The sequence below is a fragment of the Arvicanthis niloticus genome, chromosome 6 (assembly GCF_011762505.2).
Source record: "Arvicanthis niloticus isolate mArvNil1 chromosome 6, mArvNil1.pat.X, whole genome shotgun sequence".
Taxonomy (NCBI): Eukaryota; Metazoa; Chordata; class Mammalia; order Rodentia; family Muridae; genus Arvicanthis; species Arvicanthis niloticus.
In genome coordinates, this window is record NC_047663.1 from 16,020,868 (window position 1) to 16,047,048 (window position 26,181).

Consider the following 26,181-nt stretch of genomic DNA (forward strand, 5'->3'; position numbering starts at 1 on the left):
ACTGTTCCATTCTGTAAAGAGACACCATAAACAAAGGGAGCATTTTAACTGGAAGCTTGCTTACAGTTTTAGAGCATGAATCCATGACCATCATGTCAGGGAGCATAGCCGCAGACAGGCAGGCATGGGGCTGAAGCAGTAGCTGAGAACTAACATTCTCATCCACAGGTTGGAGGCAGAGAAAGACATTGGGCCTTGCATGGGCATTTGAAACCTTAGAGCCCACCCTCAGTGACACACCTCCTCCAACAAGGCCACACCTCCTAATTCTAAATGGTCCACCAACTAGGGAACCACACCTTCAAATAAATGAGCCTATAGGGACCATTCTCATTCCAGCCACAGCACCAAGTAAAAAAGCCATGTCTTCCCTCAAGGAATTTCTCTCCAAAGGCTTAGAATGCAGGATTACGCTGTCAGGACTAGTCTCTTGGGACATGTGTGCTTTATGGTCTCTGCTGATTTATGGTATCCTCTGACAGCCACCATGTACTCTCTAACAGGGACTCCTGGTTACTTTCCTGTATAATGCCAGATCTTCAGTGATTTGGGAAGGGTCCCTCTGTGTCCTCTTGGAGCCCTAGGGATGCTCTTGATCTGTGCTGTCACTAAGCAACCTTCACACAGCACAGACCTCAGTCACAGAAGCAGCCACTGAGCCTGTTGGCAAAAACACTACAATCCCATGACCTTTGTAGGAGGCCTGTGCCCCCTTCCAGGCAGCCAGCACCTTAGTGAAGCTAAAGCTGATCTCCATAAGCCAAGCCTTATGTGCTTGGAGCTTTACTTTTGAAGGAAGAAAGGCTATAGGACAACTGGGATGTACTATGGTGCATGCATCTCTTGTCCTTTCCTTACAGAGAAGCCCTTAGCTGTTATCCAGCTGCTAAAGTTGTGTCTGTCTGCTCATTCACAGAAACACCACTACCGGGAGCTCCCTGTGGAAGTTCAGGAGACACTGGGCTCCATCCCCGATGACTTTGTGCGCTACTTCACGTCCCGCTTCCCCCACCTCCTCTCTCACACCTACCAAGCCATGGAGCTGTGCAGACATGAGAGACTCTTCCAGACCTACTACTGGCACGAGCCCACAGAACCCCAGCCTCCAGTGATTTCAGATGCCCTCTGAGCTAGGGCAGTCCTCTGGTCTGGTGGCCCCAACAATGACCATGGGCCTGATCTCTGCAGTCATAGTTTGTTCCCTCTGGGATTAGCAGCAGGAAGACTAAGCTTCTCAAATCAAGTGCCTTGAGCTGCTGATCTGCAGCCAGAAGAGGATAATTCTGATCCTAGGAAGCAGGAGAAGGTGGACCCTCATGACTACAGAGACCTGAGGAGATGTCGCCCTGAAACCTTGTAGTCAGGGATATCTACGAAGGTGGGCCTGTCCCAGAGGCTGCAAAGAACAGCATCAACCTTTCACTGGATGAACTCACTTCCACTTTTATTTCTTTGTAAAATTTCCTGCGGGATGGCATTTTGGGGCCCTTTCAGTGAGAGAGTGGAAGAGTCCTGTTTTGCCTGCATGCTGGAAGCAGCCTGGTTGGGGTACAGCAAGTGCAGCCTCTGATAGAAATGGTTTGCGAGATGTGGGGTGCTGAAGAAGAGTTGTTCCAAGGTATTGCCATGGAGATAGGAGGCACCTCCAAGTTACTGATAGCCTGTGTTGCCTCGTGCAGCAAGTTGTGAGAGTGAACCTGGAGACATGTTAGCAATGCCTGTGGACACCTGACATGTCTGTGGGTCTATCTGGAAGATGAAACAGACATTCAGTTCTGGATTCGGTGCTGGCTCAGCACAAGCCACCTAAATAGTGGCCCCTGATAGGTTGAATCCTGGCCATGTGGACCAGAGATGAAGAGTTTCATGGCCACCAGGAGGCAGCTAAGACCAGACAGGGACAGAGACAGGTTGTCAGGGACAGAGAGGAGCAACTAGAGGGAACCTCCCTGTCACTCAGGCTCAGAACCAGAAGGTGAGTGAGACAGTCCCTCTACCCCAGAGCCCAGCAGATTAGCGAATAGATTGAGAGTCAAAAGCCCTGGGGGTAGAGAGCCAAGGTCAGGCTACCACAGGCTTTTTAGGCCAGCTTTTATGTTTCTCCTGGCAGGTTTTAATAAGTGAGTTTTGATCATATTGCAGAAAGCTACGTTCGCATAAGTGAATTAAATGTAGCTTGATGCTTGTGAAGAAGAAATGCAAGATATAATATCTTCTGTTTTATGTGGTACCAAAAATCACCAATCTCTCAAGAATGTAGAACATTGTGTAGTGCTGAGGAGTAAGACACTCTAGCAACACTGTGTAAATTTATTAATGTCAAAGTAATTACATCAGTACCACTTTTCTCTAAACTTAATTTTCAATTTTAGTTCCAGTCAGAATTTATTGTCTTCTTCCTCCCAGGAACCTTAGAGGTTAGAGTGCAGTCAGGGTCTGTGAGGGAGCTTCTGTGTAGGCTCCCTGGGACAGCTGTGGTTTCTGTTGTGTGGTCCTGGGGAGCCGAGGCTTCATTTTGTTCTGTGCTAACAGTGGACTCAGCAGTGCAGGCACTGACTGCAGTCACTGCCACTGCGTCCCCTGAGAGGTCTTCTGCCTGTGCTAGTACTGGGGCCACTTACCCAAAGCTTCCTCTGCTGCTGAAAATTTTGATTTTCTTACTTTCGTGGTGGCAAAGAGGGCTTTTTCTTAGCCTCCTACATCTTTGGCCCTCATGGGTGACCCTGTTTAGACCCTGGAGCCTCAACCCCACATTTGGTCTCCTGCTCACTGCTTAGCATAGCACTTTGTCAGTGGCCTGAGAGGTAGGTAACAGCCAAGACCAGGAGGAGGAGGAGGAGGAGCCAGTGTAGCTGGGGACTGCTGCTTGCCTTATTCCTCATGGCTAAGCTTCCCTTTGGGAAGTGCTGCAGTTTTCAAAAGGCTCAGCTTGGTTTTACCTTCCAGTTTGCATGGAGTCAGCTTTTCAAATGCCCTTGCCACTTCTCAGATCAGTTTCTAACCAATCAAATTTCCAAAAGTCCTCTGTTCATCACACTTATCTGAAAACCCACCCAGCTCTCTGTAGAGCCAGGTGGGATGTGAGACGCTTGGGACATAGATGGAGAATTCAGGAAAGACTGCTGCCGTTTGAAGCCTCATGCGGGTCAGCGGCACACAAGTGTCAGCGCAGAAAGAAAATTCCAGTGGTTAGGAAGGGTGTGTACTTGGGGTTTGCCCTGCTTGTGCCTTAAAACTGTCCCATCTCAGAATCAGTCAGGACTGGTCAGCTCACTGTCTGTCTGTCTGTCTGTCCTCTAGGTGATCATGAAAACACTGGGCATCTGGGATGCTCAGCAGGAGACCCCGTCTTTAGGCCAGGGCAGCTCTGTAGCATCACACATCCAGAGGGTGCTAGGATCCCCGGAAGACTGCCAGTTTGTCTACAAGTACAGCAGCTTCATCTTTAGGATGGAACTGAGCTGTATCTGTGATGTTATCTTTGTTTAAATCTTGTCTTGTGTTGAACTTTGAGTTTAGGAAGTGTGCCGTTTCGTTAGGTACCAAAGCACTTGCACTTTTGGGAACATAGGTGTCACTTGATGAATCACTAGGTCATCTAGAGACTGAAGGTGAACCCCTGATTGCAGAGGTGTCCCTGCTCTAGATACAACAGTAGCCGCAGGCTTTTCCCATGATGCAATACAGAGAGGATAGAGGTCTGAGATCACTGGATGTGGCTGAGTGGTTCCCACCAAACTGGAAATAGGCACAAGGCGCTCCTCGGAGTCCACTTGACCTTGTGGAGGCTTTGTGTCCACCGGATTCAGTTAGCTGCAGCAGCGGCTTTTCCCGAAGTAAAAGGCTGCAAGCTCTCCTGTGCTGGCCCTTGCTTGTCATCTACAAGGCTTTGGGCCCACTCTCTAGTTGTACCAGGATTCTTTTGTCTGCTTCTGAGTCTGCTCTGTGTTCATTGTCTTCATCATCCTGGTCTAGAGGTGTAGGAAGAGCCAGAAGGAAAGCAGTAGCTGCCCTGGAGAGAGCCTCTTGAAATTCACCCTGCTCTGTGATTGTTTTTTTGTTTTTTTTTTTGTTTTTTGTTTTTTTTTTTTTTTTTTTTTTTTTTTTTTTAGCAGTTCTGTCCTTGTCCATCCCTCAGGTCTGGAAGCCATGGTGTTGGCCTCCTGGGGCCTGGCATCAGCTTCTCCTGGAGGTTTTCAGATCTCCTACTAAGATCTGAATTCTTTTAAGCCAAAGTGCCTGCTCTCCCATCCTTGGTTTTCATGATGAACTAGTGAATTTCCGTGTGTAAATCTGGTTGCTTTCGGCACTTAGGTTTCTTCTGTACTTACTAGAAAGCTGCAGAAGCACATCTGTGCTGACCTCCCCCTGGAGCAGCCTTATCCACACTGCTTGCCAGAGTCCTGTGGCCTCATCTCTCCAGTTCCCTTTGTGTTTGGTGGGTATAGTATTCCTTCCCAGTTGTCCCTAAAACTGTGACGGGGGAGTCCCCACTCACCTAAGCATTAGCAGCCAGCTATGTGGCATCCCCACATGAAGACCTTGTGTAGTTCTTTTTACAATGAGATATTTATTGAATCTATTTATATTTATTTAATTTTTACTCTGAAGTATATCCGGTTACAATTGCACTTGCTTAAAGCACATCAGATCTATTTTGGACAATACCCCTGACCATTCTAAAACTGGAAAAGGAAAAGTTACACTGTATCCTACCGCCTTGTGGTAGCCTTGTCTTTAAAGGGTGAATAATTTGGTCTGGGTAAAATGTTAATTTTTAGATGATTTTTTAAACAATCTTGTGCCATGTGTGTCTTCTCTGTGGACAGTTAATTGTTTAATTGATATGTGCTGATTGTGTGATTCACTCCTCTTTGTGGAAACTAAAATATTCTTTTTAGCTTTATATTTTATAAACTGCCAGATTGTACAACTTTTATGTGTATTTTTAAAGCTCATGATACGAGGATCATTATCTAAGTTAAACGGCCTATTTTTTTACCTCTTGTACAGTTTTATAATTCTGCTCATTGATGAAGTAGACTTACGCTGAGCCAACCACAAATAAAAGTAGTTTTAGATTTGGGAGTTGCCTTGTTTCTTAAAGACTAGAGTACCACTCAAAGCAGGGACCCAGGGCTACCAACTTCAGAGCTGCAGCTCTGAAGCATGTGGAGCCTGGCCTGAACAACTGGCTAAGCTTGTGAGAAAATGGCTCCCTGGAATCTACAGCTAGGTTCCGGAGCTAGAACATCCTCCTTGGGGGCTGTTGAAGACCTGAAACATGTTAGCAGCTCACACGACAGCTGTGTCCCCATGGGATATACCAATGCAACCTGCAGTCAATTTAAAATCTCCCATGCTTTCTCATCCTCCTGTCTAGAGAAGTCATGGAGGCTCCCTGGGCTCTTGCCCAAGACAAGGGATGTTTAAAAAGCACATACCCCAGGATCTCACTAGCCCCAGAACATCTTGTCAGACAATGTGTGGATGCTAACCATCCCTCCCACCTCATGCCTCAGGAGCCTAGGAGGGTCCAGAGACTTGTGGTCATACCTTTCAAGGATTAAATCTTGAAGCCAGCTACATCTTCAGGAGACAGAGACCAGACTCTTCCATGAAGCCCATTGAGGTTTGGTCCCCAGAAGGACATTACTGGGAGGTAGGTGGTAGAGACCTCAAGAGGTAAGGTTTGTGGGTGGTGGTGCAAGGAAGGTAGGGACAGGTAGTTTTGAGTGTGCCCTTGAGGGGATGTGGACATCTCCCCTTCCTCTGTTTTCTGGTTACAAGATGAGTAAGTAGTTCTTTCTGTTGGCCTCTGGGCAGTTAGAAAGGTACTGACAAGTAGGATGGGACGAGGGAGACCAGGTCTGTGCCCCAGAACTCTTATGATCTCATTACAGTCACCCGGCCCTACTTCCAGGAACTGCCATTCTGATCTCCACTGAGTCCCAGAATAACAGACATGAGTAGTCTGGGAGGAGCAAAGGAGGCTGGGAAAGCCAGGGTCCAGTACTGTCTCTCCCTCCACAGTGGGAGATCACAGTCCTCATAAACTACCAAGACGGTAGGTAGATTCTCCCAACACAGGCCCCACCACACACTCTAATGACTATATTTGCAGCTATTCACTGGTTTAAAAAAACAAAAAATTTGCCGCGCGGTGGTGGCGCACACCTTTAATCCCAGCACTTGGGAGGCAGAGGCAGGCGGATTTCTGAGTTCGAGGCCAGCCTGGTCTACAGAGTGAGTTCCAGGACAGCCAGGGCTACACAGAGAAACCCTGTCTGGAAAAACCAAAAAAAAAAAAAAAAACCTAAAAAATCCCAAGCTGGAGAGATGGCTTTGTGCCTGCTCTCAAGGAGGTCTTGAGTTCAAGTTTTATCAATCACATAGTGGCTCACAGCCATCTGTGATTGGCTCTTCTTCTGGTAATGCCCTCTTCTGGTGTGTCTGAAGATAGCAACAGTGTACACATATACAAAATAAACATCATCATCATCATCATCATCATCATCATCATCATCATCATAATAGAGCAAACTTGTTGGGTTTTCCCCTTGCCAAGCAGCCAGTCTTAGCCTTTTCCAAAAGAAAGAGTGCATCCTCCCTTCTGGTCCCAGTTGAGCACACTGGTTTTATTTATCCATAAAATAGAAGTTAAAAGGGGCAGGGGCTGGGTGTGGTCATACTCACCTTTAATCCTAGCACTTGAGAGACAGAGACAGAAGCCGGCAGATCTCTGTGACTTTACAGTTCAGTCTGATCTACATAGCCAGTTCCAGGTCAGCCAGGGCTGTGTGGTAAGATGTTGTCTCAGGAAAAAAAAAAGTGGAGGGGCTGGGGCAAGAGGATTGCCAGGAGTTCAAGTCCAGCCTGGTCCTCATAGGCACCTCCTGCATGTGTGCATGTCCTTCCTCAGCTCTTCAGCTCTGAATGTTTATGGATATATTTTTTACATCTATATTCGCCTCCTGAATAGTCCCTTGGAGGCCTAGAGAGATAGCATTCTGGATTCCAGGGGATCCCAATTCAGTTCCCAGCACCCACATGGGGTATTCCAGTCACTTGTAACTCCAGTTCCAGAGGCTCCAATACCTTCTTCTGGCTTCTGTGAGCACCTGGATTCATGTATACAAACCCTCATGCAGACAAAACACATATACAAATAAGTAAAACTAAGAGAGTCTTATCCTACTGCCTGGTGACTCATACCTGTGACCCCAGCCCTTGGGAGACTGAGACAAGATTGCCATGGGGTCTAAACCATCCTAGGCTATTCAGTGAATTTCAGGCCAACCTTGGGCTACAGAGTGAAAGCCTGTCTCAAAATACACAGTTTCTCAGGGACCCATCTGCATCCAAGTCCACCTTCGAACATAGAGGGATGTTTGGGCAGCCACCCTGAGATGTAACTCTCATGCCTTTCAGAGTAGGTGGCGACAGGATGCTTACTTTCTCCACCACTAGGTGGCACTCATGTGCTGTCCATCTCCAGTCCTGCAGTGGATTGTTGTCAGTATGGCCACTCACTTGACCGGCCTGGATGCTGATACTACTCCACACCCAGCAGTGGGACTCCCCTAAAATGAAGCTGGGGTCCAGACCAAGGGAGACCAAGAGACATAGCTTTCCTTCCTCCCCCCCCCCCAACTATTTTTGTTTATTTTGTCTGTATACCACATAGATGCAGTAACCACTGAGGCCAGAAGAGGGTGTCAGATCCCACAGGGTTACAGTTTGATGCAGTGAGTGCCTCCTCTGGAAGAACAGCCAGTGCTCTTAACCACTGGGCCATCTTTCCCTCCGGGGACCTGGCTTTTGTAACCCAACTCCTTCACTGGCTGATAAGTTTTCTAAGTAACCCCATAGCCACAAGCTTTTTCCATTACAAGTTAACATCGACTAGAATATATGTCATCCTGTCCCTGGTAGAGTGAGTGTGATCCTAGAAGTGGGCATCCCATGAACCCCTGCAATAGTACAGGTGCCACTGTGTCCTTGAACAGAGTCTACAAGGACACAGATACCAAAGGTAGCTACCAAACTCCATTGTGTGCCTATTATTTACAAACTCTTGTTCAATGTTTTTACAAATTATCTGTGTAACCCATGATTCCAGACTAACCCACAGCCTTTTTTTTGGGGGGGGGGGGCTCTCGGCCAGTGAATTTCCAGTCTAACGTGAAACTCTAGCCTTCTGCCCTGATCAACACCTTGCTCTGCTTTCTGCTTGTTGTTAGTTGGATGTTATTTAATTAGACAGCTCTTCGTTCTGCTAAAAACAATGTGTACACCCCTCACCTGTAGTACTACCTGCTTTTGTGTGTCAACATGACACAAGTTAGAGTCATCAGAGAGGAAGGAGTCTCAGTTGAGGAAATGCCTCCATTAGATCCAGCTGTAAGACATTTTTCTCAATTACTGATAAATGGGGGAGGGTCCAGACCATGGTGGGTGGTGCCATTTCTGGCTGGTGGTCCTGGATTCTATAAGAAGACAGGCTGAGCAAGCCAGAGGAAGCAAGCCAGTAAGCAACACCCTCTGTGGCCTCTGCATCAGCTCCTGCCTCCAAGTTCCAGCCCTACTTGAGTTCCTGACCTGACTTCCTCTAATGATGGATTATGATCTTGGAAGTGTTAAGCTGAATAAACCCTTTCTTCCCCGACTTGATTTTTTGGTCATGGTGTTTCATCCCAGCAATAGAAACCCTAACCACGATACTTCTCTACCCACCAAGGGAGAAAAGGATAAAGTCAGAATAAACAAACCATTAACAATGTGCCCATGCTAAGCCAGTGATAGCATAGATGTCCTGATGGCTTTCTACAGTGTGCTGTACAATGTGTCTTTAAAGTACAGAAAATGTGTAAATATCCCATCTGTCCTTTCCCATCTCAAAAGAGACTGTAGGACTTTGCTTAGTGGCTTGAGGGTTGACTCCCTCAAGCCTCTACCATGTGTATCCACCATTGCTATAGACCACCCTTCCTAGAAGCTAAACCAATGCCACCCCTCCTCCCATCTAGGACTTTAAACCTCTAAATCTGAACTAAATATTTCTTTTTCTCTCTAAGTTTGATCACCAAGGCTGGAGAAATGGATAATTGGTTAAGAGCGTTAGCTACTCTTCCAAAGGACCAGGGTTCAATTTCTACCACCAACATGGCAGCTAACAGCTATCTGTAACTCCATTTCTAGGGAATCTGATGCCCTCTTCTAGCCTCTGTGGGCACCAGGCTTGCATGTTGTACACAGACCTATACACATCAAAAAAACCCACATATCTTATACCTCGGGTGTTTTTGCTGTGACAATATGATGCTGACTGATACAGATGTCTACCCCAATTTATGTCTACAACAGATGCCTCTAAAACATGGCAGGACATTTTAAAATTACTTTGAAGCCAGGCACTGTGGCACAGGACTTTAGTCCTAGTACCTAAGAGGCAGAGGCAGGTAGATCTTTGCATTCAGACAAACCTGATCTACAGATTAAGTTCCAGGGCAGCCAGGGCTACACAGAGAAACCCGATCTTGGTGGGGTGCTGCTGGCGGGGATTGCTTTGAAGAAATTGAGGCACAAAAGCACCAAGAAAAACTGCTCCAGAGCCAGCAGACCCCCAGTATTCTTGGTTGGCATTCATTCACAGTCTGGAAGATTCTGTGGACTCCTGATAAGATCTAATTTGTAACTTTGCTGAGCCAGAACTTTAACTGGTATAAATTGTGAAACTGACCCCTGAGAACAAGATCCTTTGCTTTTGAGTGAACTTTGCTGGCTGTTTTCCCAGGACCCAGCCCTAGCACCCGGCCTTCTTACTTTCTGCTTGTTAAACAAAACCACCCTGCTAGAGTAAATGACTTGCTTGTTAAGGCTACAGACATGAAGAGATTTTAGGTGATTATTCTTAGTCACTAATAGGTTTTAGTGGAGTACAGGACACAGCCAGAGGTGCTCTGTGTCACTACAAGCACAGAGGACCATTGGGTGGCTCATTCCATCGAAGGCCTCAAGAAGCCGCACATCAAAGAGAGTAAACAAGACTCCAACTCTCCTGTAACTTGCACTGAGTGGCCATCTGACACAGCTTTGGGGTATGTTACCAAAGAACTGAATCTGAGGTTGCCCGACCCTTTAACCATTTTCAAATGCCTAGTTCTGCAGTATTACATAATTACACCTTTCTGCAGCAGCTGAAGTGTTCATGGATAGGAGACAGCCACATTTCTTGCTGAGAAGCAAAGAGGAAGGAACACAGTCCCACAATGTCTTTCCAAGATGGTCCCCAAGTGACTTACGGATCTCCCAGGAGGTCCTTGCTCTCTTTGAAAGGATTTTAGGTTATGATTTCAGTTCTTTCAGTCAATGGTCACTTGGTTCTGTTGTTCCTGGACAGTGGAGTCATAGAACATTGTGGCAGGGAGTGTGGGGAAGATTTACAATGCTTATTGTGTGGTACCCAGGGAGCAGAGAAAGAGAAATTGAACATAGGAGTTTGAGCCAGCAAGGTGGCTCAGCGAAAAGGGGTGTCTATCGAACCAGATGACCAGAGTTCAATCCTCAGGATCCACATGCTGGAAGAGAGCTAACTTGTTCTCTCCTCTGCAGCACACACATTCATGAACACGTGCACACTAAACAAATAAATGCGCTAATAAGTTTTTTTTTAAGACACTGGGAATTTGCATACTACGTTCATAGCCACATCATTTACAACAGCCAGAAAGTGGAAGTAACATGTGTCCAACTGTGGACAGGTGACTGATAAAAATGTGGTGGTCACTGTGTCCAGGGAGTCCGGCCTCAGCCTTAGAAAAGGATGTTCTGCCACATGGATGAACCCAGAAGTCGCTGAATGACATGAAGCAGTCACAGAAGCCAAACAGTGGAATAGGAGTTGCTAAGGGGTTGGGGAAGGAATGGGGACTTTCTGCCAAGTTTCTGGAGTTTCAGTTTGGAAAGGTGAAAAGAGCCGGAGATGACTCACAGTGAGTGTACTAAGAGCACAGCTGGATGTTTGAAAATGGCTAAAGAGCCGGGCATGGTGGCTCATGCCTGTAACCCTCAAAAGGCTGGAAAATTGAATTTTAGGCTAGCCTGGTGTATGTGGTGGGAACCCCACCAAAAACAAAACCAAAAAAAAAAAAAAAAAAAAGCCACAGACAAAGTAATAAATTTTGTTAGGTATATTTTATGAGGTGTGGGTAGAGCTGCTGGCAGAGCTAGAGTCATGTTAATTTGGTGTGGAAACAATGGCACAGGAAACACGTGACCCCCGAGAGAGTTGAACGTTCAACTGGTAGAAACTCACACACACACAACCACATTGCAGCAAGATCCCCAATTGCCAGCATCTGGGCCTCCACACGGTAAGTCACAGCGTCTGGCTTTCCCTGCTTCCCCTCCCAGGATGCCAGCATCGTGGAACTTTGGGACTCTTGAGTGTTAAGTAAGACTGAATTCTGGTCTCTTCTCTCTAAGGCCTCAGCTCCTCCACCCCACTCTGGTCCTCTTAGTGGTTGGGGATCCCTGGCCAATCCCCCGGCACCACCCTAAAAGTTTCTGAAGCATTTGTTTTCCTTGTCTGCAGCCCACCATCCCTGCCCCGCCTTAGCGACTGTTTCCTGTTTTGTGTTTTCTTCCTTCCTTTCCCGCTCTGGGTGGCATCCCTCTAGGTTACCGATTTAGAAACATAGCCCTAGCTGACCTGGAACACACAGAGCTCCACCTGGTTCTATCTCCTGAGTGTTGGGATTAAAGTCATATAGGGCCATCTCCTTTGTACCCCCAGGTCTGCAAGGGCTAAGACCTGGGAAAGGACAGTCCCCTTCTTTCAAGTAAGGACTGCGGGTCTCATCCTGAGACCAATGCCAGTCAGTGACAAAGAACCCATCAAAGCTATGGCCCGCATTCCCACTGAGCCTCCCCCTCCCTTGCAGACTTTCAGTTTTCCTTTCCTCTTTGTATTCTTTCTGTAAAATTGAACACATACTGTGTAAGAAGGTGTCGGTGACAGATCTGTCACCATAGTGCACAGTAATGTAATGGCTGTGGGTGAAATGTCACTAAAACTTTCATGGACTGTAAACTGACGGTTTTCCACCCATGTCCAAGTTCCCTGAAATAATGACTGGGAGACAGAATTATATATGAATAAATGCTTAGGACATAAGCTTGGGCCTATTCCCCAATTAGCTTGTAAGGCAACCACCTGTTTGTTCTGTTCTATGAGTGGCACATGGCTTGTTACCTCTCTTTAGAGTTCCAGGGCAAAAATCCCTCACTGCTGACTCTATCCCAGAAATCCTTTCTTCAGAAGACTCTGTCTAGAGAGGGAAAATTAACTCTTTTAATTCCCACGACAATTCTACGAAGGAGATACTATCATTAATCCCGTCTTACAGATGAGTGATCAGACACATAAAGAGATTGAATGATTTGTCCAGGGTCACACAGGCTGTAGGAAGTGGATGTGTATGTTTCTTGAGTCTTAGCACAAAAGTTCTTTTAGGGCATGTCCGGATCCGACGCGGGGAACTGTGGCTGGAGAGATGGCTCAGTGGTGCTTGGAAGTCCCAGCATCCAAGTCTCTCACAACTGCCTTAGCTTCAGGGCATCCAACACCCTCTTCTGGTCACAAACAAAAACATGCAGAATAAAATGTCTGTTTTCATTCAGCTTTACAGGATAATAGTCAAGTCTATTGTTCCCCAGAGGACCAATACACTCTCCTGTTAGTAATTATAAAAGTTGTTATTGACCTACACATCTCTAAAACTTGACCTTAGATTTTTTTTTTTTGACCTTAGATTTCTTAACCTCTACCAACTTAGTAGATGTGGTTTTCATTTTAATTTCTTGGCTACTGTTGAGTTAAAAGTAATGTCCTCTTTCCTTTGAAATTGTTTTGTGGATTTGATACACTCGGTCATCAACGATTTAATTTGTCTGTTTGTTTTTTGGTGCTGGGAATGGAACCTGGGACCTGCGCATGCCAGGGAAGTGCTCTACCATTGAGCTACATCCCTGGCCCCTATTGTTTATGACTGACAGTTTTGAAGTCTTACCTAATTCCTTATAACAACATAATAGTGTCAATGTTTATGACGTTTCCCTTCACATGTGACTACTAAATATAAATGGAATCAAGTTCTCCATTGATGTGATGTGAGGATGCCACTCCTCCATTGATCTGATGTGAGGATGCTACTCCTCCATTGATCTGATGTGAGGATGCCATCCCCCACCCCCTTCCCCATCTGGTTAATCAATTGGCCTGGCCTCACACAGCAGACTTTTCTTCTAACCCAGCCATCCAGTGTCACCATAGTCTGAATTAGTCACAGGTGTGTTTCTAGGTTCTAGAAACTAGAACCAATTAGTTGATCTGACACCCATATTAATATTTTATATATAATCTCAATATTCAAAGAGAAAATTACCCCTCTTCTTCCTGTGTGTCTTGAACCTTTCACTCCTCCACAAACACTTCACGATCAGCGTTCAGTTTCCATAAACAACCTTATTGGGACTCACTGGGATTTCACTGAATCTGTTTATCAGTTGGGAAAGAAGTAATCTTTCTAGTATATTTCATTACATTTTATTCCTGGGGCACAGGCATGTCACAGCCCACATAGAGAAGTCAGAGGCTAGCTTGTGAGAGTCAGTCCTCATGTGTGAGTCCCAGGGATCAAGCTCAGGTCATCAGGCTTGGTAGCCAGTGCCGTTTCCTTCTTAGTGAGCTGTCCCAGGAACCCACACCCTTGGGTCAGGCTTGATGGCCAGTGCCTTTACCCTCTCATGAGCTGTCCCAGGAACCCACACCCTCAAACTTGTTATTTCTTCTCAAACTAAGTCTGTAAAGCTAATTTTTCTGAGATTTTGTTTACTTTGTTCCATATTTTATGGTATACGTTTTTACTTTTTATTATTGGGTAGAGGGGTTGACAATAGCCCAAACTAGCTTCAAATTCACAATCCACCTGTCTCAGCCATCCAAGTGGTGCTGGGATTACACAACTGAGCTGGCTTGTTCATTCATTCATTCATTCATTCATTCGTTTTCTGTTTGTTTGTTTTTGCTTTTGAGACAGGGTTTCTCTGTGTAGCTCTGGCTATTCTGGAACTCACTCTGTAGATCAGGCTAGCCTTGAACTCAGAGATCCATTCTGCCTCTGTCTCCCAAGTTCTGAAATTAAAGAAAGACATGCGCCACCACAGCCCAGGTTTATTTTTATTTTGTTTTGTTTTATTTCATTTATTTGTTTATTGGTTGGTTGTGTTTGTTTGTTTGTTTGTTTGTTTGTTTTGAGACAGGATTTCTCTGTGTGGCCCTGGCTGTCCTAGAACTTGCTCTGTAGACCAGACTGGCCTTGAACTCAGAGATTTGCCTGTCTCTGCCTCCCAAGTGCTGGGGTTAAAGGCGTGCGCCACCATCACCTGGCTTGTTTTTATTTTTTTAATGGTGGTACTATACATATAAGGTGTGCTGTGTGCCCGTTTGTTTATTTGCAGCCAAGCACGTTAACATTGTTCTGCAAGTCATATTTGGAACCAATCTTACAAAATGAAGCTACTCCTAAGACACCTCCCACTTCCCTTCCCAGGCCCTCCCAACCCCTGCCCCGAAGCCGCCCTTCTCCTTCTGGGGTGTGATCAGTCTTTTTATAAACCTGCTGTGTTTCCATGGTTGCTCTGCTAATGGTTATTTGCTTTCTTTTGGGGCCCTGTCTGGAAGTTTCCTCTGGCCTTCTGCTGCCTTGCATGTCCTTCCCAAAGGTCTCGGGAGGCTCTGACCCTCACAGTGGCTTCCTTTGTCCTACCTCTGATAAGCTTGATCAGCTACCGTAGCTGCCCGCCACTCATAGGGATGTCACCTTTCCCTAGGTATGTGACCTTGGCAGAGCCATCTAGCCTCTCTGTGCCTCAGTTTCTCCTTCTAGGAGATGAGAACAGCAGTAGTACTTGAGCTTGTAGAATTGAGGAGTAATAGTTAGTACTTATGGAGTGCTTTGACAGTGACCAGCCTGAAGTAGGTAAGAAGTACAGTTGCATGCTCCAAGGCAACATTTCTGTCCATGACGGCCCACATGTACAATAGAGGTCTCAGAAGATTACGCTGGAGCTATAAAATTCATACCGTGTAGAGACATTGTAGGATAACCGCCACGGCACGGTAACCAATGGATTGCTCCTAGATTCCTAGTGACAGTAATGTATTCTGTGCTGCGGCTGTATTCCAATACAGCACGCACAACTATGTATACGAAGTAGGTAGTAGTATCCTGCACCATCTAGGTTTGCGCGGACACACTACAATGCTCACACCACCTGATGGCACATTTCTCTGAACTTGAACTACAGAGTGAGCTCAAGGCCAGTGTGGACCACTGTGTGGGGCCCTGTCTCAAAAAGGAAATGCACCAAGAGTCTGGGGATACAGCTCTTGGCACGTGCCTAGCATGTATGAAGCATCTCAGTCACCAATACCCCCCAAAATGAAAAAACAACTCCTTCCCTCCCTAAGTAGCACCTGTCCATCTGTCTGTCTGTCTGTCTGTCTGTATTGCTGTATATTATCACATTATCATTATTGTTGTTGTTATTATTAATTATTACCCAGAGGAGGCCAGCCCCCAGCTTACCACACAAGCCCTCGAAGCCGGTCAATCCCCTGTTCTCAGGACTCTGTCAACCTAATGTGCAATCAGACACTCCTATCCCCACCCTCACTCCACCCCACCCCATTCCTACTCCATCCCACCCCACTTCTCTCTTCTCCCTCTTTTCTCTTCTTACTCAGTCTTCTTCGCCTTCTGGCAGGATCTCAGAGCCCAAACAGCCTCCTGCGGGGACTTCCCTTGATCAAGGCTGATAACATCTGCACTAGACAGCTGTGTTCAGCAGTCACTACTCAGCATTGTGGGAAGGACAGGATGTCACAGTGCCCTCCGACCCAAGTATCTGGGTCACAGGTTGAGCCATCGAGGTTTCCTCTACCTGAAATCTGTAGGGCACAAAGGTCTGGGAGCTGGCCTTGCCTTCCTGAGCAATGATAATGAGCCCTCAAAACCCTGGGGCTTCCTTTGGATAGGCCCTTTCTGGGATTCCACCAGGAAAGCAAGGAGGCCTGATTTTGCCCTGCCTATCCCCCAGGTTCTAAGACAGAACCGACAAAGGAAGGTTGGCTATCTGACGAACACAATGTCACCTGGGAAGGCCTTCTATCCAAAGTTCACTGCCTGTGGCGAAGCCTGCCTGGAAGACTAGTAAGACCAAGGTCCTGGAGTAGGTAGATGGACAAGAAGGCACTAACTGACAAGCCCAGGAAAGAGCCTAGGATTTGGGACCTTCTAGCCACAGGAGACTACTGTGGGCTGCCATTTTGCAATCTCTGAACCCTGTGTGAGACCTGTGTTGGCTAAGTTAGAGCTAGGCTTCTTCTGGAAATTAAGTGAGACATTAAGGTATGCAGATACACGCAGGGCATTAGCAAGAGACTGCTATGTGACTGTGCCCTGACTTTGGTTATTATCTCCCAGAGATGACTCCAACAGAGGCCTGGTGGAATTCAGAGTTCCCCAGATCTGAGCAAAAGGAGGCCTCATTCTGTCCCATGTACAATAATAGAAATTCCATGTACACCCCCCACGTGTAAGTGCATGCACACTTGCACACATTCACGCATGCACACACACTTCCCCGCATGTGCGCTCCCTAACGCTGCTTCCCTAACCCTGCACAGGGAACATGCCACGTGGGAGAACCCTGTTACACCCCTGCTTATCTGTTGCTTCCCAGCTTCCTCTGCCTGAATTCTTGAGGCCCTGAATGCTTGGGAGCTGGTCTGTGCATATTGTTTCCTGATCTCAGATAATCAGAGGAAGTGAGCTCACTGGGAGAGGAGACTGCGGATTTCAGTCCGGAGCTGCAGGCTTCACTGCCTGACCTGAAGTATACATCTCTCCCTAAGCCTGCAGGCAGCCGTCAGCTGTGCCCCTGAAGCCCACAGACCCCACAGACCCCACAGACCCCACCTGAGATGTCTTCTTTTGCTTGCTGGAGCCTGTCTCTAACCCTTCTTGTCTTGCTCTGCAGCCCAGGTAAGCCAGCCCCCAGGGTTCCCAGCACATGGCATTTTAGGGTGGAGGGAGTATTGATATTCTTTGGGCATCAGGTTAGGGAAGGGGGGTGGGGGCATCCTGGCCACATGAAGAGGCCTCTTCATAGGTGAGGAAGGCTGTGTCAGCCTGGCTTTGGTTTCTCATGGCCTCGGGCTAGGGCCCTTTGGATACTAGAGACCATGGCCCTTTGGATACTAGAGAGAACAAATTCAGAGATCTGAGAATGATGATGTAACATTCATCAATGAATGTTGACGTGACAGGCTACCGGGGTTGGGTGGTGGGCAGTAGGTAAATGGGAGACTTCAGAAGGGATGCCAGGGTCTAAGCAAAGATGAGGCAGCGTGCCAAAAGGGCCTAGTGGACAACAGAGGGCACCAGAAGATACTGCGCTCACTAGGACAACAAAATGAAAATGAAAGCCATTTGAGTGGATCAAGGAGACCTGGAAGGACATGGCCTTGATGTGCTTGCTGAGTGTCCTATGTCTTAGGCAACCTGTCAAATGCTTTCAAGCCTGATTTCACTCAGGACCCAGGGGAGGGCACATGAGCCCTCTTAACAAGTGGAGAAACTGAGGCACACAGAAAGAATTTGTTTGACCCGCTGTACAGCAAAAGTTCAAATCTAGCACTCTCTACATGGAAAGCCCCTCTTTTGCCACTGAATTGCATGTCATTAGATGATGGCTGAGTGGGCTGCAGGGGGGCGTGGGGAGGAGAAAGCACAAGCCATGTGTAGTCCTGTTGGCCAGGACCCAGGACCCTCATGGTCCTCAGAGAGTGGAGGCGAACACTGAGGGTCCCATTGTCTTACACTAGGTACATCCCAAATGTCTGTCCTGCACAGGGCTGTGTGGTCACCATAAAGAGAAACATGAGAAACTCAGGCCTAGCCTGAATGTCCCGGCTCCAATGGTTTCTACGGAGCATCAACATAAATTCTGAGTCTTTATGCAACAGGTCCTTTTCATGGTGGCCTGTTGCTTTTCTGGTCTTGTTTCTAACATTCCTCTTCCTAGCTAAGGTCTGGTCATCTTGGCTCTCCACTGCTTCATGAAGACATGCTCCCAATGGCAGGTCTGTGAGCCAGTGGTTCCCTTTATCTGGACGGTGCTTCTACGACTCCTCCCTCCTTCTTTGCCTCAATAGCATTATCTTTTATTAGTCACGTCATTAAAAATGGAATCCCTCCACTACCTCTACTCTTTCCCTGGAACTGTCCCCCCACCCAAAGGGCATCCTGGCAGTTTTCTATGATTATGTGAGCTCGGAGTTTATCTCCCTTCTCAGAGGTGTCTTCATGACAGAGGGAACATTGCACAGGAGCTTAAGGAAGCCAAAAGTAGGCCTAAGGAAGACTGACCTAGGGCTGACTGATAATGGCCCTGGAGGAATAGGGACCTGGGAATGGAACAAAGGGACCGACCAAAGGTGACCTATCTCCTTAGGCCTTACAACCACTGGTAATAGAGAGCCTCAAGGGCAGATGTCAGAGACATCTGCTGCCTAGTGCTTTTGGTCTTACAGGGTCTGGTGAGAAGGCCTTTGAGGTCTACGTATGGTCCGAGAAGCAGATAGTAGAAGCCACAGAGTCGTGGAAAGTCAACTGTAGCACCAGCTGTGCAGCCCCGGAATCGGGTGGTCTGGAGACCTCCATAAGTAAGATGACATTGGAAGAGCACCCTCAAGGGAGATGGAAACTATTCTTAGTCTCAAACATCTCCAGTGACACGGTCTTCATTTGCCATTTCACCTGTTCGGGACAGCAGAAATCGAAAAGTTACAACATCAGGCTGTACCGTGAGTGTCTATGCATGGGACTCTGTTCCCTAGCACGGCGCCCGTGTCTACTGCTGCTGCTGCTGCTACTAGTACACACTAACTGTTCAGTGGCTTCTCCTGGGTCTCATTATGGGACTCATCTCCCTGGCTCCTGAGCCACAACCAGGCCAGAGCCCTGGTTGGACTCTGTAAGTCCTCTTGTACCTCAGAAGCAAACTGCAGGTTTTGACCCTTGCTCCAAGAAGGTCACTCCAGCCAAGGTTTGCACAGATCCTGACGTCACTTCCTACCCCACTTCAGCCACCAGAGCATTCACAAGAAGGGAGTCGATCAGGGGAGCTAGCCTTCTCTAGTAGCTCCCTCATTTCATGGGGAAATGGAGGTGCCGTGCAGTGTCCTCGTTGTTCCTCCCAGGACCTGTGGCAGACGCGTGAGCCTTGCATGCCATACACAGGGTAGGCCAGGGTCTCTCGGCGCCTTAGCTCCAGCTGTTTCCCTGCGACCCATATCTGACATTGATGGGTCAAAGAATAGAAAGATGTCCTAAATCCTAGGTGGGTGAGTGGAGGAGAGGCCCTCTAATATAGAAGGGAACTGGGGTCCCACCATAGTCCTCATTCAGTCGATCTGGAATTATATTGGTCATCAATCTGACTGGAGAAGCAAGGCAAACCTGACTCCTGTCCCAGCATCATGAGGAAGCTCAGTCAGCTCCTCACGTGCGGCCTCCAGACGCTCACAGCACAGACACCCAGCTGTTTAATCTGAAATTTGTGTTTAGTATCTAGAGAGGATGGAAACAGATTTTTTTGTTTAGTTTGTTTGTTTTTAAGACAGGCTTTCTTTGTTTAGCCCTGCCTGTCCTGGAATTAGCTCTGTAGATTAGACTGGCTTTGAACTCACAGAGTTCTCTGCCTCTGCCTCCCAAGTGCTGGGACTAAAGATGTGAGCTACCACTCCTCAGCCCCAGATGCTTTTTTATATCCTTCTAGTTGGCTGTACCCTTTCTTTCTTTCTCTCTCTCTCTTTCTCTCTCTCTTTCTCTCTTTCTTTCTTTCTTTCTCTCTCTTTCTTTCTTTCTTTTTAAAGAAAGATTTACTTATTTTGTATTGTGTACATTCAGAGAGGTCATCTGATCCCACCACAGATGGTTGTGAGCCACCATGTAGTTGCTGGGAATTGAACTCAGGACCTCTAGAAGAGCAGTCAGTGCTCTTAACCGCTGAGCCATCTCTCAGGCCCGGCTGTACCATTTCTGCATCTTCTCTTTGTAGACCCTCCCTTTCTATTTTCTAAACCATGTCTGCAGAGCTATCGCCCCACACACCCTCTACTGTACACTTCCTCTTCCTCCCTCTTCCAAGGAGTGGGCCAAGCCCACTTCCTCTCTCTCTCAAGTTTAGTTAGGGATCTGGGATACCAGGAGATGGGCCTTAGCTAGGCTGGACCTGCAGGGACACAGTTCCATCCTGACTGGTCTTCCTCCTTTGTCTCCTGCAGAGCCTCCAGCTGAGGTCATACTGAAGCTACAGCCCCCCCGGGTGTTTGTGGGTGACTCCTTCACCATTGAGTGCAAGGTGTCCCCTGTGAAACCCCTGGAGAGCCTCACCCTCTCCCTGCTCCGTGGCAGAGAGACCCTAAAGAACCAGACCTTTGGAGGAGCTGAAACTGCCCCCCAAGAGGCCATAGCCACATTCAACAGCACAGCTCTGAAAAAGGATGGTCTCAACTTTTCCTGCCAGGCTGAGCTGGATCTACGGCCCCATGGTGGGTATGTCATCCGCAGCATCTCAGAGTCCCAGATTCTTGAAGTCTATGGTAAGGAGACTCTGTTGGCTGAGAGGGTTACAGGTAGCACTCTTGGCAACATGGGGAAAGAAAACGAGTCCCACTCCTAGGTGGAATGATGTGCTCATATAATCCTGAGGGCTTTTTTTTATACCCTGATTCCCTGGGTCTCTCTCCAAGTTCCAAGCTGAACCCTAACTTTTCCAGAAGCCAGAAGAGCTTAACCAGCTGGCTCTGCCATTACTGAGCTGGGTAGCTTTGACCGTGGCAGTGAGCTCTCTCTAGATATGGCCCCTTTCTTCAATGAGGAGGCTGGCTGGCCTGATCCCCAGGCTCCCCAGAGCACTGCTGTTCTGTGACTCTCTACAGCCAAAGCCTGTTGTCAGTGAACTCACCAGAAGCTCACTCAGCATGGCCTGAGAAAGGCATGGTCTAAACCTGACTATGACGTCCTGTGGTACCCGGCCACTGTATACTGGTGTCTGTCAGGGAACTGGTGTCAGGGGCTGCTGGAAGGGTATCGGCTCTGCCTGATGGCCTAGAGCATAGGCCACCTTCCTCTTAGATGTCACTCTGGAGGCAGATACCTTAGGTTACTACCCTCTGCTACTGGGCTGGCTGTGGAATGTATGAGTGGGCAGGGAATGATGGGTAGATGCCTGGGGCCCTAGCATCTGACGATCTCTGAGACTACTACTGCCTCTTGCCTCCCCAGAGCCGATGCAGGACAACCAGATGGTCATCATCATCGTAGTGGTGTCAATACTGCTATTCTTATTTGTGACATCCGTCTTGCTATGCTTTATCCTCGGCCAGCACTGGCACAGGAGGCGGACAGGCACCTATGGGGTGCTAGCTGCCTGGCGGAGGTTGCCCCGAGCCTTCCGGGCACGTCCTGTGTGAGCCAATGTTGCCAGGCAGGCCCCTGGTGGTTACCGGAACTCAACATGACGCCTTCAAGGTGTGGTTCAGCACTGGCTGAAGGACTGTGGCAGCAGCAGAAGATTCTGGAGACATTTCCTTTTTTTTTTTTTTTTTTTTTTTTAGCCTCAATACAAACACCTGGATTTCACCCTGTGCCCACCATGACTGCTCCTGGGATAACAGTCAACCCCTATGGCAGGGAAAGTATTAAGTGTTCACAACCAGTGTCTCCTCAGCTCTTCCCACCCCCCGGCTCTTTCCCAGGGCTTTTTGGAGCCTCTGCATCTCAGATCCCAGATATCTATCCACACCATTAGGAGAAAATTATTTCTTCCTGAGGTCCCACGAGGTGAAGGACATTCTGTTCACATCCAGCCCTGGGGACCTCATGCTGTTCCTGACTCTCCTTTCTGCCAACAATGAGAGGAGGCGCCACTGGTGTTGAGTCAGCTGCAGGGGCCTCCTGAGCCCGGCCCCTCGCGGTCCATGCTGCTCCCCGGGAGTCTTAAGGAGTTTGGAGATAGGAACTATCCTTTTCTCTCTTCCCCTATTTCAGGCCCAGGGGTGAAGACACAGCCTTCATCATCCCAGAGAGAGGGGCAGAGACCAGCTGGGCTCTGGTATCAGGACCTTATTCTGGTCCAGATGGGAAACAGCAGATTTTACGCGGCTTCTGGGTCATGGTTCGGCTTAAAGGAGCCTTTACTCCAGAACAGCCAGCACAAGGTGGCAGTAGAGAGCGTGAGGAGAGGGCTTGCCGGAGACAGAGTGGGTAAGAAGGGCTAGCATGCGTGGAGAGTTGCTCCAGGGTTTGGGCCCCCGCCTCCCCCCCCCCCCCCCGTGCAGAAGCTGATGAGGCCTGATGCACATCTGTCTTCATGGCAGGCTATCGGCATCATAATAGTCTAGAAAGACAGAATCCTCAGCTTGTTCCTTCCTGCCTTGTTGGACCCCAAGGAGGAACATAGAATGGGACAAGGCAGGCCCTGGAGTCATGGTTGGCAGACACTCCACCCCGCGCCCCACCCCACCCCCCCATCCACAGGGCACAAGGCCCTTCTGACATCTTAGACTGCCCCAGGTCAGGCCCCACTGCCCACCTACCCAGCCCCTACCTGAAGCCGGAGGTACATCTACACCAACGGTCCCTGTTGCACTGGGAGGTGGGGGTGGGGGCACATCTCTCCTGAGATGAGGGAAAGGAAAGACCCCCTTCAGAGGCTTTACCCACAAACTCCTTTGGACCTAGATGCGGAACCTGGCCACGCCCCGGCCACGCCCCTCCCTTCTCACTTACACTTCCCCTTGCCTGGAGGCAGGGGGCTGGTGCTGAATCCTGGCAGCATCCTGCCGGGGAGGCTGATGTGGGGGAATAGGGAGGAAAGAGGATGGCCAGAGTGGCATGGGGCCCAAGGAGGTCACTGGGTAAGGCAAGTAGTGATGGTGGAAGACCAAAGGCTCTTGCTCCTGCGTCTCCATCTCTTCCTCCATCTGCTCCTCGTGGCTGTCTGTACGGACCTGGGGGTTGTGCAAAGTGAAGAGGCGAGCTGAAGACTCAGGCCTGGCCCTCCCTGCCTCCAGTGCTCCACTCCCTCAGCTACTGTCTGCACAAATAATCACCACCTCACGGTAAAGGCTACTGTTCAGTGAGCTACATGCAAGCAAGGCTCTCTGGAGAGGCCCATCCCATTACTGTGCAGAGAGGAGAAGCTCTAAGAGGCTAAGGCCCTCGCTCATCTAAGAGCAGCAGAGCTAACAGGAGGGAATGAGGTAACGCGGAAAAGTCCCAGTGACTCCAGAGTCGGTACCGGAAGTCTACAAATCCGCCTTTGTTCCTGGATCTTTTAGGGCCCCTCAAGGAAGGGAGATACTCATCTCAGAGCCACAGAGGACCTAGGGGTGAGAGGGAGCAGCCGCAACTCAGGACCTACACCTACCTCAGGATTTACCTCCTCCTTGAACCCCTCTGGGCTTCCTAGGGCCCCCTTTCCTTTGGTTCCTCTTTTCTCAGACCTCACACCCCTACTGCCCTCCTGGGGCCTGAGGCGCACAGGGAAATATCCAGAAGGAAACCCTTGAGGACAAGATGTGGGTGGTAGTGGAGACTTGGTAACTCCTTTCCTATTGGAGGCTGACCAATCCTTGACAAACAAGCAGTACAGCCAAAGAGACTCGGGCAGACAGGGGTGCAGGCTAGCTTCCTGCTACTCTGTCCTCTGTTTTTTGTCTCCAGGTGGGTGACCCTCATATAGAGTCCCACCCTGGGTCCCACTTTTACTTACCTGTGGGCTGGGCCACTCTGGCCCTGGGTTCAGGGCATCTGCCACCAGTTGACTCAGTAGCAGCTGGTGCATCTGTGCATTCTGCAGCATCATGAGCTCCAGCAGGTCTGAGGAACGGGTTTCATCAGGCCTACCAGGCCCCCACACAGTGCCTTTCCTCCCAGGCCCAGTCCCGACCTTATTTATATAGGATGTAACCAGCAGAAGAAGGAAGTAGGTAGGAGTGGTGGAGGGGAGGCAAGAGGGGGACCCAGGACCATTACCTTCCTTGACGCGGTTATGCTGAGGCTGAGGAGACAGGACTGTCCAAGGAAAGGGCTGCAAGAGGGTCACCCAGGGCTGGGGACATGGGTGGGGAGCCTCAGCCAAATCAAGTAGATGAGGGTAGGTCATGTCAGGAGTCCCCCACTTCCCTCTCAGTGTGTCTGCACCTCATGACCCCCTTCCTCCCAGTCCACTCTCTTCCTCTTAGTTAGGGACTTCCCTTCCCACCATCCCGTACCCACCCCAGAGTTTACCACTACCCCAGTTCCACAGCCCTCCCCCAGACTCCCACTGCCCCATGTAAGACAGTAAGCTGCACCAAGGCCTCACCGTAGGGGCTGCTGTCTGTGGGGCATCACTCCAGCTCCCACTCCCGAGGGAGGCCATGCCCTAGCATGTTAGTTACCTTGGCAGCTCTGAGGACGCCAGGGAGGGCTCCTCCCAAGAGTACACCAACCCGCCCTGCCCAGGTTGTCCGATGCTTAGAAAACAGTCCAAGTCTCCGCCCTGGCCTCCTCTTCTTCCGGCTTGTCTGTGTGTGTGTGTGTGGGGGGGGGGTGTCTCACTTCTATCAATCCACCTCTGGAGGCCCCTGTACGGGGTTCCCCAGACTTTGGTCCTACTCCTCTTGCACCTGGTGCTGGCACTAACCCTGGGAGAACCAGGGTTAAGTGAGAAGCTGGGGTGACTTTATTTCCTGGTCCCACAAGAATAAAATGTACAGGACCGGGCATGAATATTTGAGTCGGTAAAGGGGGACGGAGTCAGTCATGTGTAGGAGAGGGGAGTCCGACGGACCCAGTGGTTTCGGGAGGGGATCAGGCAGACCCTGGGCAACTTCACAGAACAGGCTGGGGCTCTGGCCCAGAATGCCTGGGGCTCTTCACCTCTCCCCTGCAAATTTGCTGAATTCCTGGCTGAGGTGAGCCACTCACTGCCCTTTTAGAGACAGGCAGTCCAGTACCAGAGTCTACAACAGTCTTCTGTTTCCAAAGCATGCATTCTTCCGACAGGAAGTTAGTGAAGTGTCTATTGCGTAAAAACAGGTGAGAGACGAGATCTGTTTCCACAGCTGTGACATCCGAAGATAGGTCCTATGCAGCAGTCAGGACAATCCCAACAGGAAGCTGGGATTAGCACCAGAGACTCACCCTCCCCCCATCCTCCACTCCTGTCCCCCTTTCCACAGTCCTGGAGTGGAGAGCCAGAAGGAACATCCCCACCTCCTCTCTGTCCCTCTTCCATAGTGATACTGCTGCTGGCTTTTACTACAGCCAGAGCCTTCGCCCTCTCAGCCCTAGCTAGCCGTCTTCGATAAGCCAATTAAAAAGATAAATTAATAATAAAAGTGTGGGAAAAGGAGTCTTCAATGTGACCACATTAGGAAGAGAGACAAAAAGATCCAGTGGTAACCCCCACCCCTCCTCCCCGGGCATCCTCAGGGTCCTGGCATGAGGGTTAGGTGGAGACAGCAGCCAATCAGCCCAAGAGGGAAGTTAGCTAGAAGGGAGAGAATCCTTGTTGTCACCCCCAGGGTAACAGAGTAGTGTTCTCAACCTTCCTAGTACTTCCTAGTAGTAGTTCTCAACCCTTTAGTACAGCTCCTCGTGGTGTGGGGACCCCCAAACGTAAGAATTTTGCTACTGTTATGAATTGTGGTGTAATATCTGATATACAGGATATCTGCCATGTGACTCTGTGAAAGGGTCACTCGACCCCCAAAGGGGTCTCGACCCACGTGACCCCTTTATGCCGTGATAAAGGCTGAGATTCCAAGACAGGGAATGTAGGTATCATTGTGTGAGTGATGGGGGCTTCAGGCAGGGCCAGCAGGACAGACTGAATCATTTTGTTCCTTGTGTCTTATCCCAATCCTATGGATACACACACATACACACATATGCACGCACACACACATACATACACACATACATACACACATACATACACACATACATACATACACACATACATATATATACACACATACATACATACACACATACA

At 48.8% G+C, this 26,181-nt stretch overlaps 3 protein-coding genes across 6 annotated transcripts in view; 2 read left to right on the top strand and 1 right to left on the bottom strand.

Annotated features, from left to right (window-relative positions):
* Ern1 (endoplasmic reticulum to nucleus signaling 1) overlaps nucleotides 1-5,086 on the top strand; it is a 91,725-nt gene extending 86,639 nt beyond the window's left edge. For both annotated transcript variants that reach the window (XM_034505933.2, XM_076935599.1), the window contains one exon: nucleotides 917-5,086. In XM_034505933.2, the coding sequence (XP_034361824.1) occupies nucleotides 917-1,129 (213 nt within the window). In that variant the 3' untranslated portion in view covers nucleotides 1,130-5,086. The remainder of the gene's footprint in view (nucleotides 1-916) is intronic.
* Nucleotides 5,087-11,177: 6,091 nt separating this feature from the next.
* Nucleotides 11,178-25,345, bottom strand: Prr29 (proline rich 29). 3 transcript variants are annotated; one of them, XM_076935600.1, is made up of 6 exons: nucleotides 24,505-25,345; nucleotides 24,174-24,249; nucleotides 23,911-24,017; nucleotides 22,926-23,146; nucleotides 22,744-22,814; nucleotides 11,178-12,636 (listed from the first exon to the last, which is right to left on the bottom strand). In XM_076935600.1, exons 1-6 carry the CDS (start codon nucleotides 24,559-24,561, stop codon nucleotides 12,563-12,565), a joined length of 606 nt encoding a protein of 201 aa, XP_076791715.1. In that variant the 5' UTR covers nucleotides 24,562-25,345; the 3' UTR covers nucleotides 11,178-12,562. The 3 variants fall into 3 exon arrangements, with proteins under 3 accessions (XP_076791715.1, XP_076791717.1, XP_034361827.1); XM_034505936.2 differs by lacking the exon at nucleotides 11,178-12,636 and adding an exon at nucleotides 22,313-22,533 and having other exon boundaries at nucleotides 24,505-24,656; XM_076935602.1 differs by lacking the exon at nucleotides 24,174-24,249 and having other exon boundaries at nucleotides 24,505-24,646.
* On the top strand, nucleotides 11,358-21,776 carry Icam2 (intercellular adhesion molecule 2). Its single transcript, XM_034505934.2, has 5 exons — nucleotides 11,358-11,375; nucleotides 16,982-17,111; nucleotides 18,662-18,934; nucleotides 20,417-20,734; nucleotides 21,420-21,776. Exons 2-5 carry the CDS (start codon nucleotides 17,051-17,053, stop codon nucleotides 21,605-21,607), a joined length of 840 nt encoding a protein of 279 aa, XP_034361825.1. The 5' UTR covers nucleotides 11,358-11,375; nucleotides 16,982-17,050; the 3' UTR covers nucleotides 21,608-21,776.
* Nucleotides 25,346-26,181: the final 836 nt, after the last annotated feature.

Excerpts from the sequence above, each read along its gene's own strand:
- Icam2 (XM_034505934.2), top strand. The coding sequence starts at position 17,051 with ATGTCTTCTTTTGCTTGCTGGAGCCTGTCTCTAACCCTTCTTGTCTTG. Across the intron at positions 18,935-20,416 it reads TTACAACATCAGGCTGTACC|AGCCTCCAGCTGAGGTCATA; the intron begins GTGAGTGTCTAT and ends TGTCTCCTGCAG. Across the intron at positions 20,735-21,419 it reads CCAGATTCTTGAAGTCTATG|AGCCGATGCAGGACAACCAG; the intron begins GTAAGGAGACTC and ends TTGCCTCCCCAG.
- Prr29 (XM_076935600.1), bottom strand. The coding sequence starts at position 24,561 with ATGGCCTCCCTCGGGAGTGGGAGCTGGAGTGATGCCCCACAGACAGCA. Across the intron at positions 24,250-24,504 it reads CACAGACAGCAGCCCCTACG|CCCTGGGTGACCCTCTTGCA; the intron begins GTGAGGCCTTGG and ends CCATGTCCCCAG. Across the intron at positions 12,637-22,743 it reads AGATGTACCTCCGGCTTCAG|AAGAGGGTGTTGGATGCCCT; the intron begins GTAGGGGCTGGG and ends GTTTGTGACCAG.